This window comes from Protopterus annectens, chromosome 13.part0 (genome assembly GCF_019279795.1).
Source record: "Protopterus annectens isolate FY-2018-M chromosome 13.part0, PAN1.0, whole genome shotgun sequence".
NCBI classification, from domain to species: domain Eukaryota; kingdom Metazoa; phylum Chordata; order Ceratodontiformes; family Protopteridae; genus Protopterus; species Protopterus annectens.
This window is the reverse complement of record NC_056747.1, coordinates 819249942-819272158: the sequence shown is the minus strand read 5'-3', so window position 1 is coordinate 819272158 and position 22217 is coordinate 819249942. Positions and strand designations below refer to the sequence as shown.

Genomic DNA, 22217 nt, shown 5'->3' with positions numbered 1-22217 from the left:
TCGTTCCAGACATTCTTATCTTGTTACACAGTGTAAACCCTTAACATATTACAGCTGAGAAAAAAATACTTTCTTACTTTAATATCACTAGAGTATGCAGCAGTCACTAATAAACACTCACAACAAATTTAAAATGACCGCATAATATACAGAGCTACTTTACAACATAGCATGCTATTTACACCATTATTTTATACAATATTAATAAGAACAAAAGCTGTTTTACTTACAGCTACTTCTTCAGTCTTTTCAGCATGCTAAATATTAATGACAATCTGTGGCTTATACTTTAGGTTTCTTCTACCAGTTTAACAGAGTCAACAGATGTCCATTTCTTTTTACCCACTAAGCTTATGTGTCTAAATCACCTATGATGAGGTTAATGCTTTGCCATTCTTCCATATATTCACTAATTTCACATTGTTGCTGGTCTTTTTTCAACTCATCCTGATCTCCCAGCACTGATCTTTGGTTCAAACCCAAGGTACATCTGTTTCTTCTTCTCATCTCTGGAGCTTTTTTTTGCACAAGCATTTTCCCTTGAAACAATGGAAATGTTTCCTCTGATAAATTCTCTTCTAAATTTCTTTGCTGGCATCCAGGCGGTAGAATTACTGGCCAGCAACTGAATTTTACCTAAAATGATAACTTGTACTGGCTTTTAAAACAATTTACCTGTTTTCAAACTGGGAGAACTCTCCACAATATGCTGCTCAGTGTGCCAGCACTTGGAAGCCCAATAATTCATACTAGGAGAACAGTAATCTACTGCAAAGGCTACCATCATCTCAAAGCCCGATATTTAGCAGCAACTGCGTTTTCATTTTTAAACATCTTTATTAGATTATTACTTTGGACACAATCACACATACATTAATAGCAAAGAAAACAAACCATGTGAACATATTTCATATTCATGTCCATGCATTATACTTTACTTATATATTTTTCTTTTTAACAATTATTCACTACATGACATAAATTGCTCATTTTCTGCCTTCCCTTAAACCTCTCCCTTCATCCTGAATGTCATTCTATATATGTTCCCATAAATTCCATTTCTATGTAATTTGCTCATTCCCTTTTCTAAAGATTACATCCCAAGTTCATTTTTAATTTTTACAATATTCAGTATTTGAATCGCAGAAGTATTAGATTTTGAATTCCACTTTCTAGTAATTGTTTTCTTTTTTTTTTCAGCGAAAAGCATTAAACTTAGTAAGACCTTGCTATGTATAAGTAATACACATCCTTTGTTCCAGCCCAAAATAATCATGTCCTAAGTTATAATCATTTGCAGAACCAACATTTCTGGCAAAGAAGAAATGCTTAAAATATGCCAACCTGTTACACTCCCAAAAACATATTCCGAGCTACCTCTCTTTTCCATCACACCTCCTGCATTTGCTATCTACTTGAGGAAAAAAAATATCTGAAGTCTTCCTGAGGTACAAAAATGGATCTATGGAAGTTAAAGATAGTGTTCAAAAGTGTGAAACAGAATGCTGCATCTGTATTCCATTTCTGCTTTTTGTGAATATAAATTGGTGTCCAGTAACTGTTAAATAAGAATGTTATGTGAAAATAAGACTTATAAAAAGTGCTGCAGCTATCTTCACATGTATGCCCTTTCAGGCTCACAGCTACGAAGGGCACAAAGTGCTGATACTGTTTCGGGTGCAGGATACTTCCATTCTCTGTTTCAGCTTTACAAAGAGATAGTAAGCTGAAAGTGGTGTAAAAAGGAGAAAATAAAAATAAACAGAACTGGGATTCAGACAAGAGGAATATTTAAGGAATTACTATTATTTCTTACATATTACCTTTGCTGAGAGGGGGTTTGTATTTTATTTTATTGCTTGAATTTTTTTTTTGGACAAAGCAATGCTGGTTTACTTCTGAGGACTGCAACCCACAGAATAACATCATGATTACTTTGCTAGGTGTGATCACATCACAGACAATGTATGTAGGAGTCACGTGCATCATGCACACCAAAATACTTTTATTTTACTTTTTTTTTTATTTATTAAATTTATTTTTGGTGTTTTGCTTGCCAGGACATTACGAATAGTGAACAGATGCTATCCAGCAAGCCCGCTGCCTTCTGTCTTTCACAGGTAAGTCTTAGCTATTTACATGATCACTTCAGCAAACTGACACTAAAAATATCAGCAAAACTTCTGTTTTTTGCAGGGGGGCAAGACTCACTGCCCCCATGATCATACAATTCTCATAGAAGGGGCATGGTCTCAAATAGCACTGATTGTTGATCACACATATTTGTCAACCATCTGTTCTGTTAGCCAAAGTGTGTCGTCAAAATAGATGTCAATCTAACTACACTCAACTGAAAAAGTTAACCAATAAAATACCTATCCAAAGCAAAAATACTAAACCTTCTGGGTTTTGTTGCTCACTTGCAAGCCATGTAGATATCCTCATATTTTTCTTATACAAAATACCTTTCATCTCTCTCCTCCCAATCTTTTCTAACCTCCTCTTAATGATTCTTATAGTTATCATGCAATATTTTATATGCTCTATTAATTATCCTTTTTTAAACAGCATGTTCTCTTTTACACTTGACAAAAAACTCAACCATTGCCTGTCTAACACTTAGCACTCCCATAACGCTTTTTTCTTGGCATACACACTTATCAATCCCTTGTAAGGAAGGCAGCCTCCAAACTGCAGTACATCATCTGCTTGGCCTCATCCCACTCAATTACCTTTCCATCCCTAGTTGTTCATTCCAAATACCTTAGGTTCTTTACCAATTTCCTGCAGTAAATTCTGGAACCCTTTTGCTTACTTTCTATACCTCTACTTGCAGTCATTTCTATTGGTAAAAACTCCTTTAACCATTCCTGTCTTGGTTTAGTTCTTAGAATATTCTGCTGCTTTATAGGTTCATAGGTCGATACTAGGCTATCTGCCCTAGGGCATTTATAAGCCTAGCCAGAGTGCGTTTGGCTTTTGCCACCCTTTTAGATTAGTTGACTGTGCTTCTGTATAGTAGGTCACAGAAGGTAGCCCTTTTAAGGTTGGTTTACTGTACCTCTGTCAAGCAGGGACACAGAAGAGATCCCAGGGGTAAACTTACGATCTCCCATCCACTCGTCAAGATTTCTCTTGAAGAGGGTCAGTGAGAGGCTCTGCCTAACATGGATTGGGATTTTGTTCCAGAGTGAGGGGAGTCTCTGGGATATGAATCTTTCCGTCCAGCATGTCCTATTTATTTCTGTGCTGAGGTTCAAGTCCCTGGAGCATGTAGCTCTAAGGGATTTGGATTTCCTGAGGTGAAGCATGTCCATTAATTCTGGGTTGGACATGGCTTTATACGTCAGACACAGATCGCCTCTGAGTAGGCGGTATGCAACTGAGTAGAGCTGGAGTTTCTTTAGCCGAACTGCATAGGGCATCTGTTTGAGCCCCTTGATCCTCTTGGTGAGGTACTTTTGGGGTCTTTCCAGTTGCTGCAGGTGTCGGGTAAGGTACATCCCAAATGGGGCATTGTATTCAATTATGGGCCTGATAAGTGATGAGTAGAGGGGCACAATGACCTCTCTTGATCTAGATGTGAACTCTTTCGTGATAAGGTGGGCTATATAGAAGGTCTTTCTAACCACTTTGGCAACGTGATTGTGAAAGGAGAGATTGCTATCTACTTGGGTCCCCAAGTCCCTAATTACTTCTTCCGTACTTAATGGATTACCACCTATGTGGTAATTTGTGGGCATTTTGTTTTTCCCAAAGGGGATGACTATGCACTTTTTGGCAATTAGCTTTAGGTCATGGCTCTGGCACCAGTTATCAGTCTCTGTGAGACCCTTTTTGAGGATGCTTGTGTCAGCCGGAGAGTCAATTACTGCACCCAGTTTGCAGTCATCTGCGAACTTGGTCAGCCATAGTCCACCTGTGTTAGCCTGTACCTCGGAGAAATATATACCGAACAAGAGAGGTCCCAGGACTGAGCCTTGTGGGACGCCACTTGTAACTGGTTTAGAGTCTGACATGTCACCTGCTATTCTGACCATGTGGGTTCTATCCCTGAGCCACTATGAATATAAGATTTTGTATGGTTGTTATTCTCCTTAACAATCTGCATCCAAAATCCTATTCTCTCTCCCTTCATTTCTCAAACTTCCCAAGTTTCATCATCATCACCCCTTCCCACTTTGATGTTTTGTTTACTATATATAAGAGCCTTAACTGCATAACTCTAAAGTATCAATTCAAATCAAGTAATCCTTAAACCACCTTGTTATACAGGAATGATGAATTTATCCCACTTAACTATTCCCATCTTCCCCTCCCAAATAAATTCCTTCAACTCGGTTTTAATTATTGTCCATAACTACTACTTTTTTTATAGAAATATTCCTGACCTGTAGACAAAACTAAAGAGAATAAAAATATTTTCATTGCTTTTATCTTACTATCCATATCCATAATCAAGAGACTCCAGTTTCTTTCCTTAGCTGCCACAACAGCAGCCATTTTAATCCATCTACTTGAATACTTTATCTTATTATGTCCCCATATAAACGATACAGCTAAACCAATTCATGTGCATGCACACAGTTTACCTCTATTGCCTTTGTTTTATCTTCACTTATTTTACACGTGGAAAAGACTTGAAATGGTCTCAAAACATTATGCCTTTTTTCTGGTTTTATCAAGTGTAAAATTATAACTGCAAATAAAGCTAACTTTTCTTGATTACCACACCAGTTATATCCTTGAAAGCACGTGTCCATTATTTGCTTTTCTAATGCATACAAATAAAGTAAATATTAATTTAATAGTGAAAAAGGGCAACCCTGCCTGGGTCATCTGTTCAAACAAAATCCATCAGAGAGGAACACTCCCACTTTAATTCTTGCCTCTGATTCTTCATATATCCTCCTTATAAACCATATTATTCTACTACAGAATGCAAATGCTACAATTGCCTTACCCAAAAAAAGAAATCCCACAGCAGGCTTAGTTTCAGAATTGGAAGAAACACCCTCTACTAAATCCCTACATGCATAGTTTAATCATCTGAATCTGTGCGTGTGTGTGTGTGTGTGTGGTACATATACTTAATATTAGTGCCTTACAACTGCTCCTTGGCTCTTGGGAAACAGAACATTTAACACATTTCTTAAACTAAACATTCTGCTTGAGAAAGTTAAATTCATACAAATTTAGATCTAATTTGCAGAAAATACCACACAATAAGTTGCTATATGTGCTCACATCCATTGTCTTCTAAATGCATGCATGATAAGTGATGTTCCAATGATTAATAAATAGCTATATGCCTCTTCTATTAAGGTGATCAAACACATGCTTTCTTCATTTATTCGTTACATTTGTTGAATGCTATTGCCCTGGTTAATAAAGGATGTCCTTCACTCTCCCTCATGTTGTGCTCTAAATAAGACTGTAAACATTTCTCCAGTCCTTCTGGATATCAGGATTTAACGTCATCTGCTTTGCTCTTTCCTTCAAGTTTCAAATGGATAACCTGCAATTTCACAAGGACTCTCATAGGCATTGGAAGTGTTCCTACCCACAAACACTGCCATGTGGCAAAGGCAGTTACGTAAGTGAATATAACAGGTAAAGCCAAACTCCCCATTTTGAGAGAGTCATTAATTTGCTCCTTATCATTCTAGATTATGAAGGCTTCCATACGAAATCTGATAAGTATTTATTTCCTTTGTTGACCAGGGTGGAGTACTGATCCAAGTGGACAATTTTATGGTTCAGCCTGAGGTTTGCAACTAAAGAAAAATAAGATGCAATGTAACAGAAGAGTATTTTACAGAATAATATACAATAAGGAAACACGAATATAAACAATGGCAGAATAACACTTTAGTAAAAGCAGTGTTGTAGGATTGTGTGGTACAGTATGGAGTATTAAGTAGATAGACTAACTGTAGTAGGAGAGCAACTAGTCTTAAGTACTACTTTAACAACCTTTATTGTTAAACTGACAATACCATTAACGTTCTTAATAAATTCATTTTTAACAACAATTTGAAAAAAAAAAAAACAACTGGCAAAAAATCCTCATTAAATATATACAAAATGAACACTTCCTAATATAGAGAAAAAGTAGTCTTTATCAATGAAAGACAATACTAAAACAGATAAGTGAGACTATAATTTTTCTGCCTACAGAGACCGTCAAATATACAACGGTGTCCATTTTTTTTAAGATAGTTCTTGAATTTAATAAAGATATACCCACCTCTTCATTATCCCTTACTTTCTTTAGCAAGGGTAGCATATACTATGTCCTCAGAGAAGCTAGTTTCCAACTACAAGTAATGCATTTCTTGGCTACTAGCTTCAAGTGACTGTATGCAGAAAAATATGCCCTAGACAAATCTAGGATACATTCTAGCTCCAATAAAAAAGCTTCAGGAAAAAGGATAACTATATTCCCCCTAATTATTATGCATCATATTCTGAAGATATTTTTTAAAGATATCTAGATATGTACAGGAAAAAAAAATATACAGCTAATTTGCCACTTGTTATCAAATACATAGAAGTTGGAAGATACTGTAGAAAACATTCTTGTTAAATGCACTGGAGTGTGAAAATATTTAAAATGACATTGCCAACCAAAGAAGCGCTACGCTTGAGTAACATACCTTGACAGAGGTACCCCCCACCCACACACACACACACACACACACACACACACACACACACACACACACACACACACACACACACACACACACACACGCTTCTTTGAAGGGAATAGACGTTTTCAGCTGCCTTTCCCATAGTAATCTAAGCTTCTCAAGATTCCTCTTGTTTCTTAACCAAGAAAATTCTATATGCCACACTAATTGATAATGTATTAGTACAAATGGTTAGTGTATTAAAGATCTAGGAAACCAATAAAGGGTAGTTTTGTTTTTGAACTTTATATAATCTAACCTGACTTTTCCAGATAAGAAAGCATATAAATCCCTGTAAAAGGCATTGACACCGTAATTCTCAGAAGTGAAAGACTAGCTCTGTTACAGATTCTGTTTAAGTCTGGGACAGAAGTTGCTGTTAAAAAAAAAAAAAAAAGAGATAAATTAGTAGAATATACAAAATACTGTATAATGACTCAATCAGAGGAGGTTGGGAAAGACTGGGAAGACAGAATGGAAAGACAAATTACAAAGAAAGAATTGAAAGACATTTGCACGTCTCCCAAGTGTCTGGCAACATCCAGAGAGTTTAGGATTTTTGCTTGGAAGTGTCTGCATAGCTATTTGCATACCCCAAGCAAACTTCTGAGAATTTTTTTGTCAGGTATTCAGCAAATGCTAAAGGTGTGATGAGAAAAGGAGAGAGAAAGAATTGCTGACATGTCTTTTGGGAATGTAATAGTTGGAAAATTAAAAAAAAATCCCTGCATGGTACTTTATCAGAAATGCTGGGACAGTAAATGGTTGCAACTAAGAAAAAAAGAAGTCATGTTCTCACCATAACATTCCATCTGAGTAGTTATACTTAATTTTCTGCAACCTGTGGGTATTCGGATCTGAGCCAGAAACATTTTCCAAGCATCTGCTCCAAGCTCCTCCCCTTACCCATAATCCATCACATCTCCTATCTTCCCTCAAATCGAGTTTGCCACTACCCAAACTACCAGCAACTCAATAACAGCACTAACCTAGAACAGATTCGGGGGAAGGAGGGCAGGACGGTTGCAAAAAATGAAGAATAACTACTCAGATGGAACGTTATGGTGAGTACACAACTTCTTTATCTGAAGTAGTTACCTTCATTTATCTGCAACCTGTGGGACAGAGTCCCCAGCTACCAAAACTCCTAGGAGACCCTCATGGAAGGATATTCCTGAGCACCGCAGAGCCAAAGGATGCTCTCTAGAGATCAAATCCAACTTATAATGAGAAATAAATGTATGTGACCTTGCCCAGGTCGCTGCTGCACTAATATCATCCAGTGAAACCCTAGACCAAAAAGCAGCGAAAGTTGCCATAGATTTGGTACAATGAGCTTTAACAGGACTAGGCGGGGACAGACCTTTGTCCTTATAGACTTGCATTATACATTGTGTAATCCATCTAGCTAAGGAGACCTTGGATATGGCTTTGCCCAAAAAGGGTCTAGAAAAGGACACAAATAACTGGTCAGACTTACAAAAGGATTTAGTCTTATGTAAATAATTATGTAAATAATAACAAAGCTGTCTATGAACATCTAGCAAATGCAGTTTATATTCACCCTTGTTCTGAAAATTTGGAAAGAAAACAGGCAGATTAATCATCTGATTAATATTTGATTCAGAGGCAACTTTCGGTAAGAAAAAGGGTTTGTGTGGAGCGAAACCCTGTCTTTATGAAAGATCAAGTAAGGGGGTAAGGCAGACAAAGCTTGGATCTCAGAAACCCTTCTGGCCGAAGTAATGGCCACTAGGGAAAGCTGTCTTCCAGGATAAGAATTTCAAATTTACTGACGCTGGTGGTTCGAATGGGGGAGCAACTAACACCTGCAGAACTAGGGTAAGGTCCCAAGGAGGGACTGAATCCTTAACCAGGGGGGAGTAAAAGAAAGGTGCCTTTCAGGAAAGCTTTACACAGTCTCAAAGAGGCCAGAGCATTCATATTTTCGCCGACATGAAAATAAGAGATGGCCGCCAGTTGTACTTTTACCATGGAGGAACTAGCCCCTCGTTGGAAAATATTGGACAAAAACTCCAACACTGCAGGAACCGGGGCTGTAAAGGGATCTAGGTTCCTCTGAGAAGCCCAAATAGAGAAGCATTTCCATTTGCTGCGATAAACCTTCCTAGTGGAAGCTTTGTGGTATGCCACCAGAATAGTCTTTACTGAAGAGGACAGACCGGGAGTCCTAGCAATCAGGGGAACTGGAGCAACCAAACCATCAGCTTGAGGCTGTCCAGATCGGGCAGACAGATGCCCAAGGGATGAGAAATGAGATCCAGGCAAGGATCCAGAATCTGAGGAGGAGTTAGAACATGAGACCAGAGGAAGGGGAACCACACCTGACGAGGCCAGAAAGGGGCAATGAGGATCACTTTGCACCCCAGTCGGCAAGCTTTCTGAAGAAACTTCGGGATGAGAGGCAACGGGGGGGGGGGGTAAGCATACAGTAACCCGGGAGTCCAAGCATGGACAAAAGCGTCTCTGGGGGAACCCCTGGTGAGGGGATCAGAGCGAAGAACTTGCTGCACTTCGCATTGGTAGGAGATGAGAAGAAATCGCAGCAAGGCTGACCCCACGCAAGGAAGATCTCCTCTGCTATCGATTGTTTCAGAGACCACTTGTATGGTATTAGAATAGCCCCGTCTCAGTCTGTCTGCTAAAATGTTGGAGTGTCCCGGGATGTGCATTGCAATCAGAAACCAACTGGTGGAGATTGCCCACTCCCCACACTCTCATGGCCTCGCGACAGAATAAGATCTGGTTCCTCCTTGTTTGTTGATGTACCAGACAACAGACATGTTGTCTGACTGAACTGCAAATGTTCCCGGGGGAAGAACAGCATGAAAGGCTTGCAATGCTAAAAGCACTGCCCTCATCTCCAGAACACTGATATGCAATCTGGTGTCAGTCTGGGACCACGTGCCTTGGACCATCCTCCCCAAATAGTGCCCCCCCACCCAAACTGGGAGGCATCCGTGGTCACTGTGGCTTGGGCTGTGGGTGTTGTGAAGGGTCGACCTGCCAAGATTTCCGGTGATTGCAGCCACCAGAAAAGAAACATCTTGCAGGCACTGCTGATTCTTATTGGATAGTCCACGGGGAGGTCTAGCCAAGACCACTGAACTGCCAGAGTCCACTGAAGCACCCGCATGTGAAGGCGTGCACAGGGAAGGATTGAGATTGCTGCGGCCATGGAGCTTAGGGCTCGGAGAACATCGCTCGTCATTGGCATCCAGGGGCCAAGGATCACTGACACATGAGCTCATAGGTTCTGGACCCTGTCCAGTGTGAGAAAGACTTGCAATAGTAGAGTGTCCAGCCGTGCCCCTATAAATTCCAAGGTCTGTGTTCGGGTTTAAGCGAGACTTGGAGATGTTGATGGTAATCCCTAGGTTGACTGCAAGATGCAGGAAGGAGCCTCTGGCCATGCAAAGTAGATGCTTAGTGGCAGCAGCGAGGAGCCAATCGTCTAGGTAAGGAAACACCAGAATTCCCTGAAGCCTCAGGTAAGCCGCTACCATTGCCATAAAGTACAGTTTTGTACCTACCATAAATGTAGATGTTCGAAGATCCACATTGCTGCAGTCCTTACACTTGGGTAGTCCGCTGTCCTCGGTCGGCCCGAATATCAAAGTATAAGGCTGACGTCGGTCAAGGTGCATTTGACTGACATCAGGACGTCAGGGTACAAATGCGCATGACCGACGTCATATCCTCAGTCTTTTTTGCCGCATGGTCCGATGCAGAAGCAGTATTGCAAGTGCCGGTTGGCGTTCTGAAATTTTTCGATTTCGGAGTTTCAGACCGAGTCAAAGTTGGCTAAGTACCCCGTTGGGGAATATTTTAGTTTTTTCTTGCCTCAGTGGTTTACCGGATGTCAGAAAAAGTGAATAATTGTATTTCTTGTGGGAAACAGATACCTCATAGAGACTATCATACTTTGTGTATTCCTTGTTTAGGGCCTGAGCACGACGTTGTTGGGTGTGGCTCTTGTGCTAGATTCAATAAGCGCACTATAAAGAGAAGATTAGATTGTGCCAGGTTAGTCTTCGGGAAGCGGTGCAATTATAAAATGCCGTCGGATGCTCCGACGTCCGCTTCTTCCAAGAAGCGCAAGGACAAAGCAGTTAAGCCTAGGCTAGAAGAACCGTCCGCATCGGACGCCGGTTCTTTAGAGGTGTCGGTGGAGCCGGTGGTTCCACCGGAGGTTTCTTTGGGATCCCAGGGAGAGACTTTGTTATTGCAGGATGTGGCCTCTCAGGAGGCAGGTCAGGCTGATGGGGCTTCTCAGGTTACTATACTCCCCTCCCTGCCTAGGGTGGTTAGGCCCTCTCCTTCTGTTTCCAAGGCTTCTCCCAGAGGCAGGCCAGGTTTAGCTTTAGTTGGTGTCACCCCTAGTTCTTTAGGAACTGTGCCCAAGAAGCATATGCTTAAAATGGCAGAAGATTTGATTACTTTGATTAGGGGTTCTTTGCCCCCTCCTGATAAGAGACCTAGGGTGGAGCCTGAGCTAGGGAGTTTTGAGCAGGCTTCGGATGTTTCAGAGTCTTCGGCTGAAGACTTGCAGGAGTACTCTCCTTATTCTGATTCTGATGTGGATGATTCTACTCCTTCTGCTTCTCCTCCTGAGGATTTTTCTTTTTCAGAAACTCTTCATTCCATGAGGGAGCATTTTAAGTGGGAAGGTCAGGACTTCTCTGATTCCAGGAAAAGGCTTAGGGAATTTTTGTTTTTACCCCAGCATAGGCCTTTGGCTATACCTCCTGTTTTGGATGTAGTGGAAGATGTTTTTACAGAGGCTTCTCTTAATCCTGATTCTTTGCCTCCTGCTCCTGTTAAACCGGATATGTATTACAGGGAGCCTGAAGCTCATAAGTATCTTTTTAAGAGTCCTAGGGCAGACCCAGAAACTGTTAGCCAGGGGCCTAAAGGTGTTAAGGCTTCTGTTGTCAAGAATCCGGTTCCTGCAGATAAAGAGGCCAGGGCCTTGGATAGATGGGGAAAGAAAGTTTATACTTCTTCCACTCTAGCTATGAGGGCTTTGAATTGCCAGTTTCACATGTTGAAATACCAAAACTATCTCCTTTCACAATTGAAGTCTAAGGTTGATGCTCTGGCGGAAGGTATTGATTGTAAAGAGTTACAAGATTTAGTACATGTTTCTGAACAGGTGGGTAAGCATTCTTTGCAATGTGGTTTTGATGCTGTACAGGCCTCGTCTAGGGTGGCTGCCACTGGGTCAGTTCTTCGCAGGCACGCCTGGCTGAGGGATCAAAATTTATCTGACCATGTTAAAACAAGGATTTTAGATGCTCCTTTACAATCTGATGTGTTGTTTGGTTCTCCTGTTGAGGCAGTTTTAAAGAAAATGGAAGACAAGGCTAAGTCTATGCAGACTGTTAAAGATTTTTTGCAGGTTCAGCCTCCAAAGTTTAGTAGAAATTGGCCTACTAAGGGGTGGACGTATCCTTCTTATGATTCCCAGTCTAGGGGTAGATCTAGACGTGGTAGGGGCAGAGCTCAGGGCTCTTTCAGGCCTAGAACAGGGAGTTGTGAGATGAAGAACATCCTTGGTAAACACCCTGGGGGCTGTGGTGAGACCAAAGGATAGGGCTCTAAACTGGAAATGGTTGGCTCCCAGCTGGAAGCGAAGGAATCTCCTGGAGCTTCTGCAAATTTGGATATGGTAGTGTCTTGAAGGTCTATCGAGCACATCCAGTCACATTCTTGGAGGTAAGGTAGAATGGACTGCAAGGTGACCATCTGGAATTTCTGCTTGGCTACGGTCAGATTCAGGGTCCAATATGGGCCTGAAGTCCCCCGTTTTTTTTGGCACTAAAAAGAACCTGGAATAAACACCTAATCCAGGCTGATCTGGGGGGGGGGGGGGGTTAATGGTTCGATGGCCCGATTGCGAAGCAGCTTTGAAATTTCTTGCGCTGCCGCCTCCCTTTCAGTGGGTGGAAAATCCGGGAGGTGCTTTGGTTGGATCGGTGGGGCAACGAATGGGATGGAGTAGCTTCTGGAAATTATCTGGAGCACCCAACGGTCCATCGTAATGGACTCCCAAGAAATTAGGTGCAATGACAATCTTCCCCCGACTGTCTCCAGAGTAGGACAGTCGGGCAACCCCTCAGGGTTGCTGCGTGGGTCTGTCCGAGAAGGTCTCCCTAGACCCAAAGTTCTTCAGCTCCCCCCATGACCTCTAGGGGATGAATTGTCCTGACAGTCCCGGAAAAACTAAGATTTTTGGAACCACATCTTCTTTTGCCCTCTCTGATCCCTAGAAAGGTTCTTTGAGGGCTAGAGAAGCGGACTCCAATGGCAGACAGAATCTTCCCGTCCTTCTCGCTCTGGACCAGGGTGTCACGTATTGTCTTCCCGAACAGGGAAGAACCATCAAAGGGAGCATTTGTGAATGACGCCTTGAAGGGGTCTACGAATTGACACAGTCTGAGCCAAGCGTGTCACCTCATAGCTACGCCGGTCCCCGCCGCCCTAGTTGCTCCTTCCGTGGCATGGAAAAAAAGATGCATGGACAAATTCGAAACAGACTTTAGAGTCAACATTTTCGCTGAGAACAGCCGCTTGTCCTCTGGCGACAAAGACTCTGGGGGTGACACAGCGAACTCTGTGACTAGGTCTCGCTGAAGTCGTATGATGTGTGCCAAATAATTCAGCACTCGAATAGAAAACATTGCTGAATAAAAGACTCACTTCCCAAATCGATCCACCGCCCTAGACTGAAGAACTTTCCTGTGCCAGTTCTCTCTTGGTGGCAGCTGCAACCACCATAGCATCCACCGGGGATCCCTTGTACCAGGCCTGTCTCTCTGTGGGAGGAGAGAGGATCCTGTCTGGGCATTTAGTTATTGGCGCTATGGTGTCGGGCTCCTTCCATGCCCGTGTGGTAATGAGATCCACTAAGGGATCTGCAGGAGAGGACACCCAGGATGTAGATGGGCCTGTGCCAAAGGCCTCCAGGAATACTAACTCATCCATAGAGGGTTTTGGGGCTGACCAATCTTCCCTCTGGCGGAGGATCTCCAGAATGCCTCCAAAGGAGACATCCTCGGGAGGTAATGTGAGGGAACCCCAACCTTCATCCAAGTCAGTATCTTCTGTGAGGGACTCGGGGGGGGGGGGGGGGGGCATGTGCCTCCTCTTACATGAATGCTTACGGGGACCATCTTCAGTGCGACTCTCTGAAGAGAGCTCATAAGCCACAGGTGGATCCACGATAGGATCCACCTGGGGGTCCTCTAGCACAGGTTGTCCCTGGGACAAGATGATGGGAGTCGTGACCAAATCCACGGGAGCCTGGGTGCAGTCCAAGACAATGGGCTGGGGTCTCAATCCTTGGGAGAGAACCCTCTCCGTGACAAAGGCTGAAGGAGAGCGCACCTCCTTAGCAACCAACAAGGAGGAAGCTCTCCCCGGCTCCGCTGTGAGGATCGGGGCCAAGGTCAAGGTAGCCAGGGTTCTAAAGGAACGGCTCAGATCCGACAAAGTCGGAGCCAAACACACCTCCGTTCCCTCAGATCTGACTCCTCGTTCTCGGCCCCGAGAGTTGCTCGGATCAGAACAGGTCTGCTCTGAGGAACTCAAGGTAATCGCCGGCGTCGAGGTTGGAGGAACCATCGGCACAGAGCCCCCAGCTCCAACGATCCTCGGATCCATAAATCCCGAAACTGCAGGTTGGATCGGGGAAGGAGAGATTGGAATTAAGAAGGGCATGTAGGTCCCCTCAACGGCCGGAGAGGGGCCTGGCAAGACTCCCATTTGGATTTGCATCCGAATGAACATCCGCATTATCCTGTCCATGTCTAGCTCTGACAGACTCCAAGTCGAACGTGAGGTGGTGACTGACTCAGATCTGGCTGGTCCGTGCAACGACCTCGAAGAAGGCCTCGGGTCCGAGGGCTCAGTCGGCTCCAGGGAGAACCTCGAGGAGTGGAGCTGAGGAGAGGTAGTCCTGATAACTTTGGTAGGTGGGCTAGGAAAAGGCTCCCACTCGGGAGACCGCTTCCGATGCCCATCCCCTCTCTTGTCCTTATCTTTCTTCTCCTTACTTTTTGTCCCCACTTCAGAAGGCTTAGAGAGAAGTTGAGTCCCAGCCTGGGGTGGGGGGTGGGGGGGATGTTGATCAGTTACTGGAGTCGAGGTTGCCGTGTCCGAGGCAGAAACTGTTAGAAGGCACTTAGCTATCAGCTTTGCCTTCCTTTCCTTCAAGGCCCTAGGGTTAAACCCTGCACACACACTGCAAGGTAAAGATAGCCGGGGAACACCCAGGCAAATAACACACATTGTGTGGCCATCAGCTAGTGAAAGCTTGTGGCCACACTCTGCGCATTTTTTAAAGGTTGGTTTTGGCTGCTCAGCCATCACACAAACCCACTCAGCCAAAACTAAACCCAAAACTAACATACACACAGTAAGGTCAGGTTAGGCCTAAACATTACCTTACAAACTAACTTTTTTTTTTTTTATAAACAGAAAACTGACGAACAGCGAAGGGGAGGAAAGGGTTGATAATTGACCACACACACAATAAATATATCAGAAAAAACTTCCACTTACTACACCCAACTTGGAGCTAAAGAGACCACGATGCGTACGCATGAAGTGGCAAACGAGATCTGAGGGAAGGTAGGAGATGTGAGGGATTATGGGTAAGGTGAGGAGCTTGGAGCAGATGCTTGGAAAATGTTGCTGGCTCAGATCCGATATGGATCCGAATACCCACAGGTTGCAGATAAATGAAGTTAACTACTTCAGATCAATTCTTTTGAATCTGAACTGTGATATAGGATCTGAATTGTCCACACATAGTAAGGCCTTACTCAGTTTAATGTTGTTGACTGCCAAAAAGCAATTACTAGAAAATGGAAATCATTGAAGTATTAAACATTATAAATGAAATAAAATAACTGGATGTGGACTCTATTTAAATGAAAGAAGCAAATAACATGCAAATAAATATAACTTGTGTGAATACATGCAGAAAATGTAAAGGGGGAGGAGTGAAGTTTAGGGGAAGACAGGAATTGAGCAAATTGTGCAATGACAGAATGAATGATAAATGTTAAAAATAAAACTTATATGAATACTGCATAAAACTAATGAAAATGTTACCATGGATAGTTTCCTTTTCTATTAATCCATGGATACCTTTTTCACTGTTTACAATGTAAACATTTAATAAAGGCATTTAAAAAACTTAGTAATTCTTATAAAACTTAAACCAGTCCAGGATGTCACTACTGTTTATAAGGTGGCCCCAGTAAACCAGCTATGTACATTATTTGTTTCTTATTAAAGGAGAGGAGTAACCTTGTTCCACTTAAAAGAGAGAGATCGGTTTTAACTCTTTTGTCAATTAAACTTGTTTGCGTCATCCAATGCCCACCTTAAAGTGGAAAAAAAACTTGCCCAACTGATGTTCAACCCCTAGTCAGTCTATTTATACTATTATTAACTATTAATTCATACATTTTAGAAAAAAAACTATTTTACAACAGCATGCCTTTCCAATATAAGTACCTCTTGGATAAAATCTAGATAATATTTTCCATCTTTACTACTTTAGCACAAAGTTCAAAATCTGGGAGGTGCAACACTCCCATAGTAGAAAGGAGCGTCAGTGTATTCCATGTGATTCTATGCCTACCACCTGCTCACAAAATATTTAGTATTAGTGTATTGATCTCAAAAAAAATACTTCTCTGTAGCTTGTACCTTTTGATGAACATCCAAACATGTTCCCTTCCATCTTTCAACAAACATAATCATTTGGTCCACTATCTCTTTACATGTTAACTATGTAGAACCCACACATGAGTCTGTAAAGTGAACTCTGAGATCTGTCATCTGGTTAGGTAACTCCAGGAAGGGAAATTCCTGGGTTAACCTTGAAGAAGGGGAAAAGTCAATTCTAACCACCGTTGTTTTTAAAATGTTAACTTTCTATCCTGATAAGACTTCAGATTTGCATAAAATATCAACCACTAACAGTAAGTCCCTTTCAGAGTTGGTTAGATATAAAAGCAAGTCATCCATATAGAAAGTGAGTTTATATTTTTGCTTCCAAAACCTGTATTCTATTGATGGCGAGGTTCTTAATCAGGCCACCAATGGTTCGATGTAAAAAATTAAACAGAAGGGGAGAGAAGGAACAGCCTTGGCTTCTTCCCCTAGAAAGGTGACAGTTCCTGGACGGTGTAGATCCGATCTTAATTTTAGCTTGTGATCCCATACATAACTTCCTTAATAGATTAATAAATCTCTGGAGGAAAATCCATCTGATGTAATACTTGAAATGGGAATTCCATTGCACTCTCCAAAAGAAGATTTTAGCACCCATGCAGTCAGGCAATACAGTGAATTTAGATTCAGGAGCATTTTATATCAAGATTGTTTTCAACAGATTATTAGATGTGATGTGGACCTGAATAAACCCTTTCTGGTCAGGATGTACTGGAAAAGGCATATAACTAGAAAGCCTGTTTGCCAGTATCTCCATAAAAAGTAAGTAATCAAAATTTATCACTGAGATGGGTCTGTGTGAACCAACAAAAAGGAAATCCTCGCCACGTTTAGGTATACATGATATCACAGACCACTTCCAAGAGTTAGGGGCAGCACTCAACGATAAGATAGCGTTAGCAAACTTTGCAAAATCTTCTCCCTGTTTCAAACACTTCCGGGAATAAACCATCTGTTCCAAGATACTTTTTTTGCCTCTTATATACCCATTCAACTGTTTGTGGGATAACTGACTTGTATAGCTCTCACATACGAAAGTCCTCCAACCAAGGATGATTAAGAGGCTTTAAAAATTACTGAAAGTCACTTAGGACTAAGGGCTCTTCCTCTCCCTCCACATAGAACCTGTTGTAATAAGAAGTAAATACTTCTAAAATCTAAAGTGGCAAAGATACTACTGCATCTGTTGGAGGATCCTGAACTTCTAAGTTATCAAAAGTGCCAAAAGTTTTAGTGAAATTGTAGATATGTCAAAAGATCTAAATTTTAAAACCCACTTTGACTAATCTATTTTACAGTCCAGAGCTTTAATAATGTTGGACAGTAACCAAGTTATCAAGTAATATCCAGCCAGAGCTTTAATAATGTTGGACAGTAACCAAGTTATCAAGTAATATCCAGCCAATCTCCCTTCACCATAACCTTCTGTTATTCATTAAGAAGCAAGCACCGACATTCTTTCAATTTCAAGTGTGCCTGTATAGACCTCTAGCATGTAAAACTCCTTAGAGTCTATGCTAATATTACCTCATACATTTCCCATTGCTCATAACCGTTGACAAGCAAGTATATCAGATAGCCCTGCCCACCCTAAATAAAATGTCTGCATTGTGTATTGGACATCATCTCTCTTAACAGAAGAAAATATTCAGTTTTCAATGCCTATCGTAAACATACTGTCCATAAATAACAACTCTGTCAGTCCCAGACAGAGAACCAAATCTAGGAGAAAAATACAATTTTGTGGAAGGGAACCTTAGAGGTACATGGGCATCCATCCATCCACATAAACTTGAACTGTCTTTTTCAGAATTTTTCCAGAGGTGGCATTTGGTCTTAGCCCCAAATATCCCTTCCTGAAAAGAAGCCCATTATCTGATAAACTTTGGTGCTGCCTCAATCATAGTGTCTGGAAGGATTTAAAGAGAGAGAAATAAACTACATGTCCAAAATGACCTTACTCTATAGCTATATAGTGACCATATCTGTCCACTAGCTATGCAAGCATCTCAAATGGTGATGCCTTAATGATCAATGGGGTGTCCCTCCACCTCCTTTCTCAGCATGAAGAAAATCCCTCTCCATATAAACACCTTAAGAGCTTTAAATGTTCAGAATTGCTGAGATATGTCTCCTGAAAAGATGAAGTTAGGATTCAGCTAATGAATATAGTACAATTGCTCTATTTCACTTCACTGCTCTCACAAGTCCATTGACATTCCATGACAAAATAGGACTCCATCTATTTTAAAGGAAAAGAAAAATTGCCTATAAGTTTAGTCTCTTTCCATACCTTCTTCATGAGCCAAAACATGTTCCCTTCTGAAACAAACAAGCAAACCTCAGAGTAACCAGATGACAATAGATCATGATTCCACTAGCCAACTACCAGAAAGGGGAAACACATCAACTAGCCTAAGTATTTATACTAAACAATGAATCTTCTATTACACCATGGATGCAAGTAAACATACACTGTTTATACTAAAATATGTACATCAAGAATAGGAATGAGATAAGAGATGGAATTTTCAATGCATTATGCATTATGTGATAATGCAGATGTGAAAAGTTCAATAAGGTGGAAGAAGGTGAAGGTTATGGACTGCCTTCCTAATGAGGGAGGGGATGAGGCTAAAAGGAGGGTGGTTACTCTAGAGAATAGATAATGCTGGTGAACCTGAATGAGTTGGCCACAATAAGAGTGGAGGGTGCATTTTTGAACTGTTATGTGACAGATAATGTGATGCTGCTGTTAAAGAAGTTGCCATATTTTGACTGCTTGAACAGGAAGTGTTTCGGCTACTGTCAAAAGTTTTTGACGGAGTGCACTTATTTAGCATATTTTGGTAAGACTTCAAAAACTTTCAGGACCAATACAGAAAATGTGTGCTCTGTATTTCAGGTTGGAAAAGGGAGGCTGAAAATGGGGTGCGGAGTGAGAAACTGACTTTAGATTACAATGGTTGCGGTACACTCTGAAATTTTCTGTGAGAAAAAGGAGAATCTTTCTTCCCATACCAACATGAATATTAGGGTACCCAGTAGGAGGGATGTTCATTCGGGTACTAAGAGTCATTTGGCTTTTTAAAGAATGAGGTAATAATCTTCCATTTTTAGGAGAGTAGAAACCAGCAGACATTATTGTAAGTGGCTTGTAAAACAGTACAGTTATTTTGTGTGTCTCAAGCAGTGAGGAGGAGGAGGAGGCCATATTCAAACTGAGGGAGGAACACTCCTTATCATATTAATGTCCTAGGTTATGTAGAGAGAAAGTGGGAAATTTTCCTGGGTCAGAAGAGTAACTTATTACATTTAGCATTAGTGACTTGCATGAGATGCTAGAAGATAAAAAGAAAGGTCTAACCACGTAAAATATCTATACTATGGAATGGTTTCAGTTAATGTTTTTAGTTGTAGGAAATGGACCAGGCACTGTAGAATATGAGGTCATTTTGTTTATTTCTGGAAAAAAAAAGCATAGCTTTATTTATTTATTTACTTTTTTATTTTTATTCTGAGAATTAGTTTGTGTGTGATTAACCAGTTAGGTACGGTGGTCAGGATAAGCTCAGGCTGCTCTCTGACGGTGACAGATGTGAGGCTAGATCTTGTTATACAGTATGTGGAAAATGTTTGGGTAAAAATAACTTGGGAAAAATTTGCATATACTAACTTGTGTTTTACTAAGAAAAAGAAGTTGGACAGAGGATTTGATCAATGTCAATGCACCAGGCAACATTTTACACTTTCACAGATGAAGGGAGCTGTTGGTAGGATAGTAACTAATCTTCTATTCAAGATTTTATAGCATACTTTCACATGCTCTCTCAAACTGGAACATTCCAGCATTAGGCAACAAAAGAGGGAATGTCTAGCTACAGTCGCCATCTCCTGCTTCATTAGAAACTGTTTAAAGACTTTTTTTCAACTTGAAATAATTACTTAATGAAAAGTCTGACAATATTCGGAGACTAAATTGTAGTGGCTAGGCAAGAAGCAACAACCCAAAAGGTACTTTGTCAGATGTACATGTCTGTTAGTCTTTGCATTTTTTCCCCCTCTACAACCATCGCCAGACCCTTCTATAATGGCTCCTCTCTCTCTTCCCATTTGTTGCACAAGGGCAGAAGCCAGACATCCTTGGTGATTATCCTACTGCTCATTTCTTTCGGTCTGGAAAGCTGTATCAGCTCATCTGTTTCACTTGCAGTGAGATTCTGTTGGTAGGCAGCAGGCCAGCTTGCAACTTCCCCTTTCACTAGGTGGCTCAATAATTCATGACAGCTGCCTAAGGGAGAGAAGTACACATTCCAACAGACAACCTTCCATAGTGAAGCACTTGTGCCACCAGCAGTGCATACTTGTCCATACTCTTCTAATGGTGATCTTCTACCCTCTGGTAGGTGTTGCCAATGTGGGAACAAAAGCAACCTCCCTCACTCAGGATAGGTGAGCGAGCAATAATCATTCAAGCTTTCTTCCCATACCCAGATCTTATGTCACCCACACCAGGAATCAAACCAGGTTCACCTGGGCTGCAGTCAGGGTAGGAGTACTAACTGCAATGTTTGTCACTCATTAACAAGAAAATGAAGAGAGAAAGCAGACTATTTTGATGAAAAATGAGCTAAAAAAGTTCTCAATTAAACTAGCTCAGCAATGGTATACTGCTTGTGACAGCAGTGAAATTCTTGATAAAAAAGCTACTTCTGTTGGAATGAGAGACCCAAAGTACTTACTACTAGAAACATCTGCCATTTAAAGCTGTTGCTGTTAGAGACAAGTAACTGTGATGATGCCCTCAAATGGTGCATGTCTACAGTGAGTTGTCTATTTCACTTTATAAAGATTTTAATTAAAGTTCCATATTAAAACAAACTTTTATTATCCAAAGGGAGGAGGGCATCTCTGCACACCAGAAAAACAGAATAAAATACAATGTGACCGAAAAATAGTTGCTTTTAACACAGCCCAACAAATGAAAACAATTATCACATAGACCCACAAATGAAAAAAATAATCACAAGAACAACAGCAGAGTAATATGTGCACGTTTGTGTCTGTGTACTGAATTAAACTGCAGTTCTATACATTTCAAACAATGAAAAAAAACATATGAAAACTAGACGACCTGAAACTTAGACACACAGCAACTGGATGAATGCAATTTTTTTATCTGTACAAGCAGAAAAATATAGGCATGATTTTTGAGAGAGAGTTTATGAGAACCAAAAAGGTGGACTGTGAGAAAAATTAGGCTTCCAGGCATTACCACTGCTGCAATATGTTTACTGAAAGACTGCTTCAGTAAGAATAGCAAAGTGAATCAATGCAATCAGAAGATGAAAGGCACTGTAAACTCACAAGAACAACTTTTAAAGTCCAGTTCAGTATTCTTACCTCCATCTTTCTTGGACTTTATTACGTCATAGTACAGCTGCAGCAATGCGTCAAAGTCAGCTTTCTCGCCTCCTTTTGGTTCTACAATAACAGTTTTTCTTTCCTCCAGCTTTTCCCATAAACCAGTGTGCATCCAACGGTTCTTCAGTTTATCCAACATCTGCAAAAACACAAGTATAGTTCTAAAAATACAGTTGTACTTTTTTAATATTAACACCTTTATTTCTCAACTGCACATTAATTTTTATAAATGGTTTGGCAATAAGTACTATAATCAAAGACACAAGTTGTTGTTCTTCTTTCGGCTTTTCCAGGTTAGGGGTCGCCACAGGGGAACTCCGATCTGCT

At 41.1% G+C, this 22217-nt stretch overlaps 1 protein-coding gene across 3 annotated transcripts in view; it reads right to left on the bottom strand.

Moving 5' to 3' along the window:
* Positions 1-22217, bottom strand: part of BRIP1 (BRCA1 interacting helicase 1) — a 2367390-nt gene that overhangs the window by 599448 nt on the left and 1745725 nt on the right. For all 3 annotated transcript variants that reach the window (XM_044054537.1, XM_044054539.1, XM_044054538.1), the window contains one exon: positions 21870-22029. In XM_044054537.1, coding sequence (XP_043910472.1) covers positions 21870-22029 — 160 coding nt within the window. The remainder of the gene's footprint in view (positions 1-21869; positions 22030-22217) is intronic.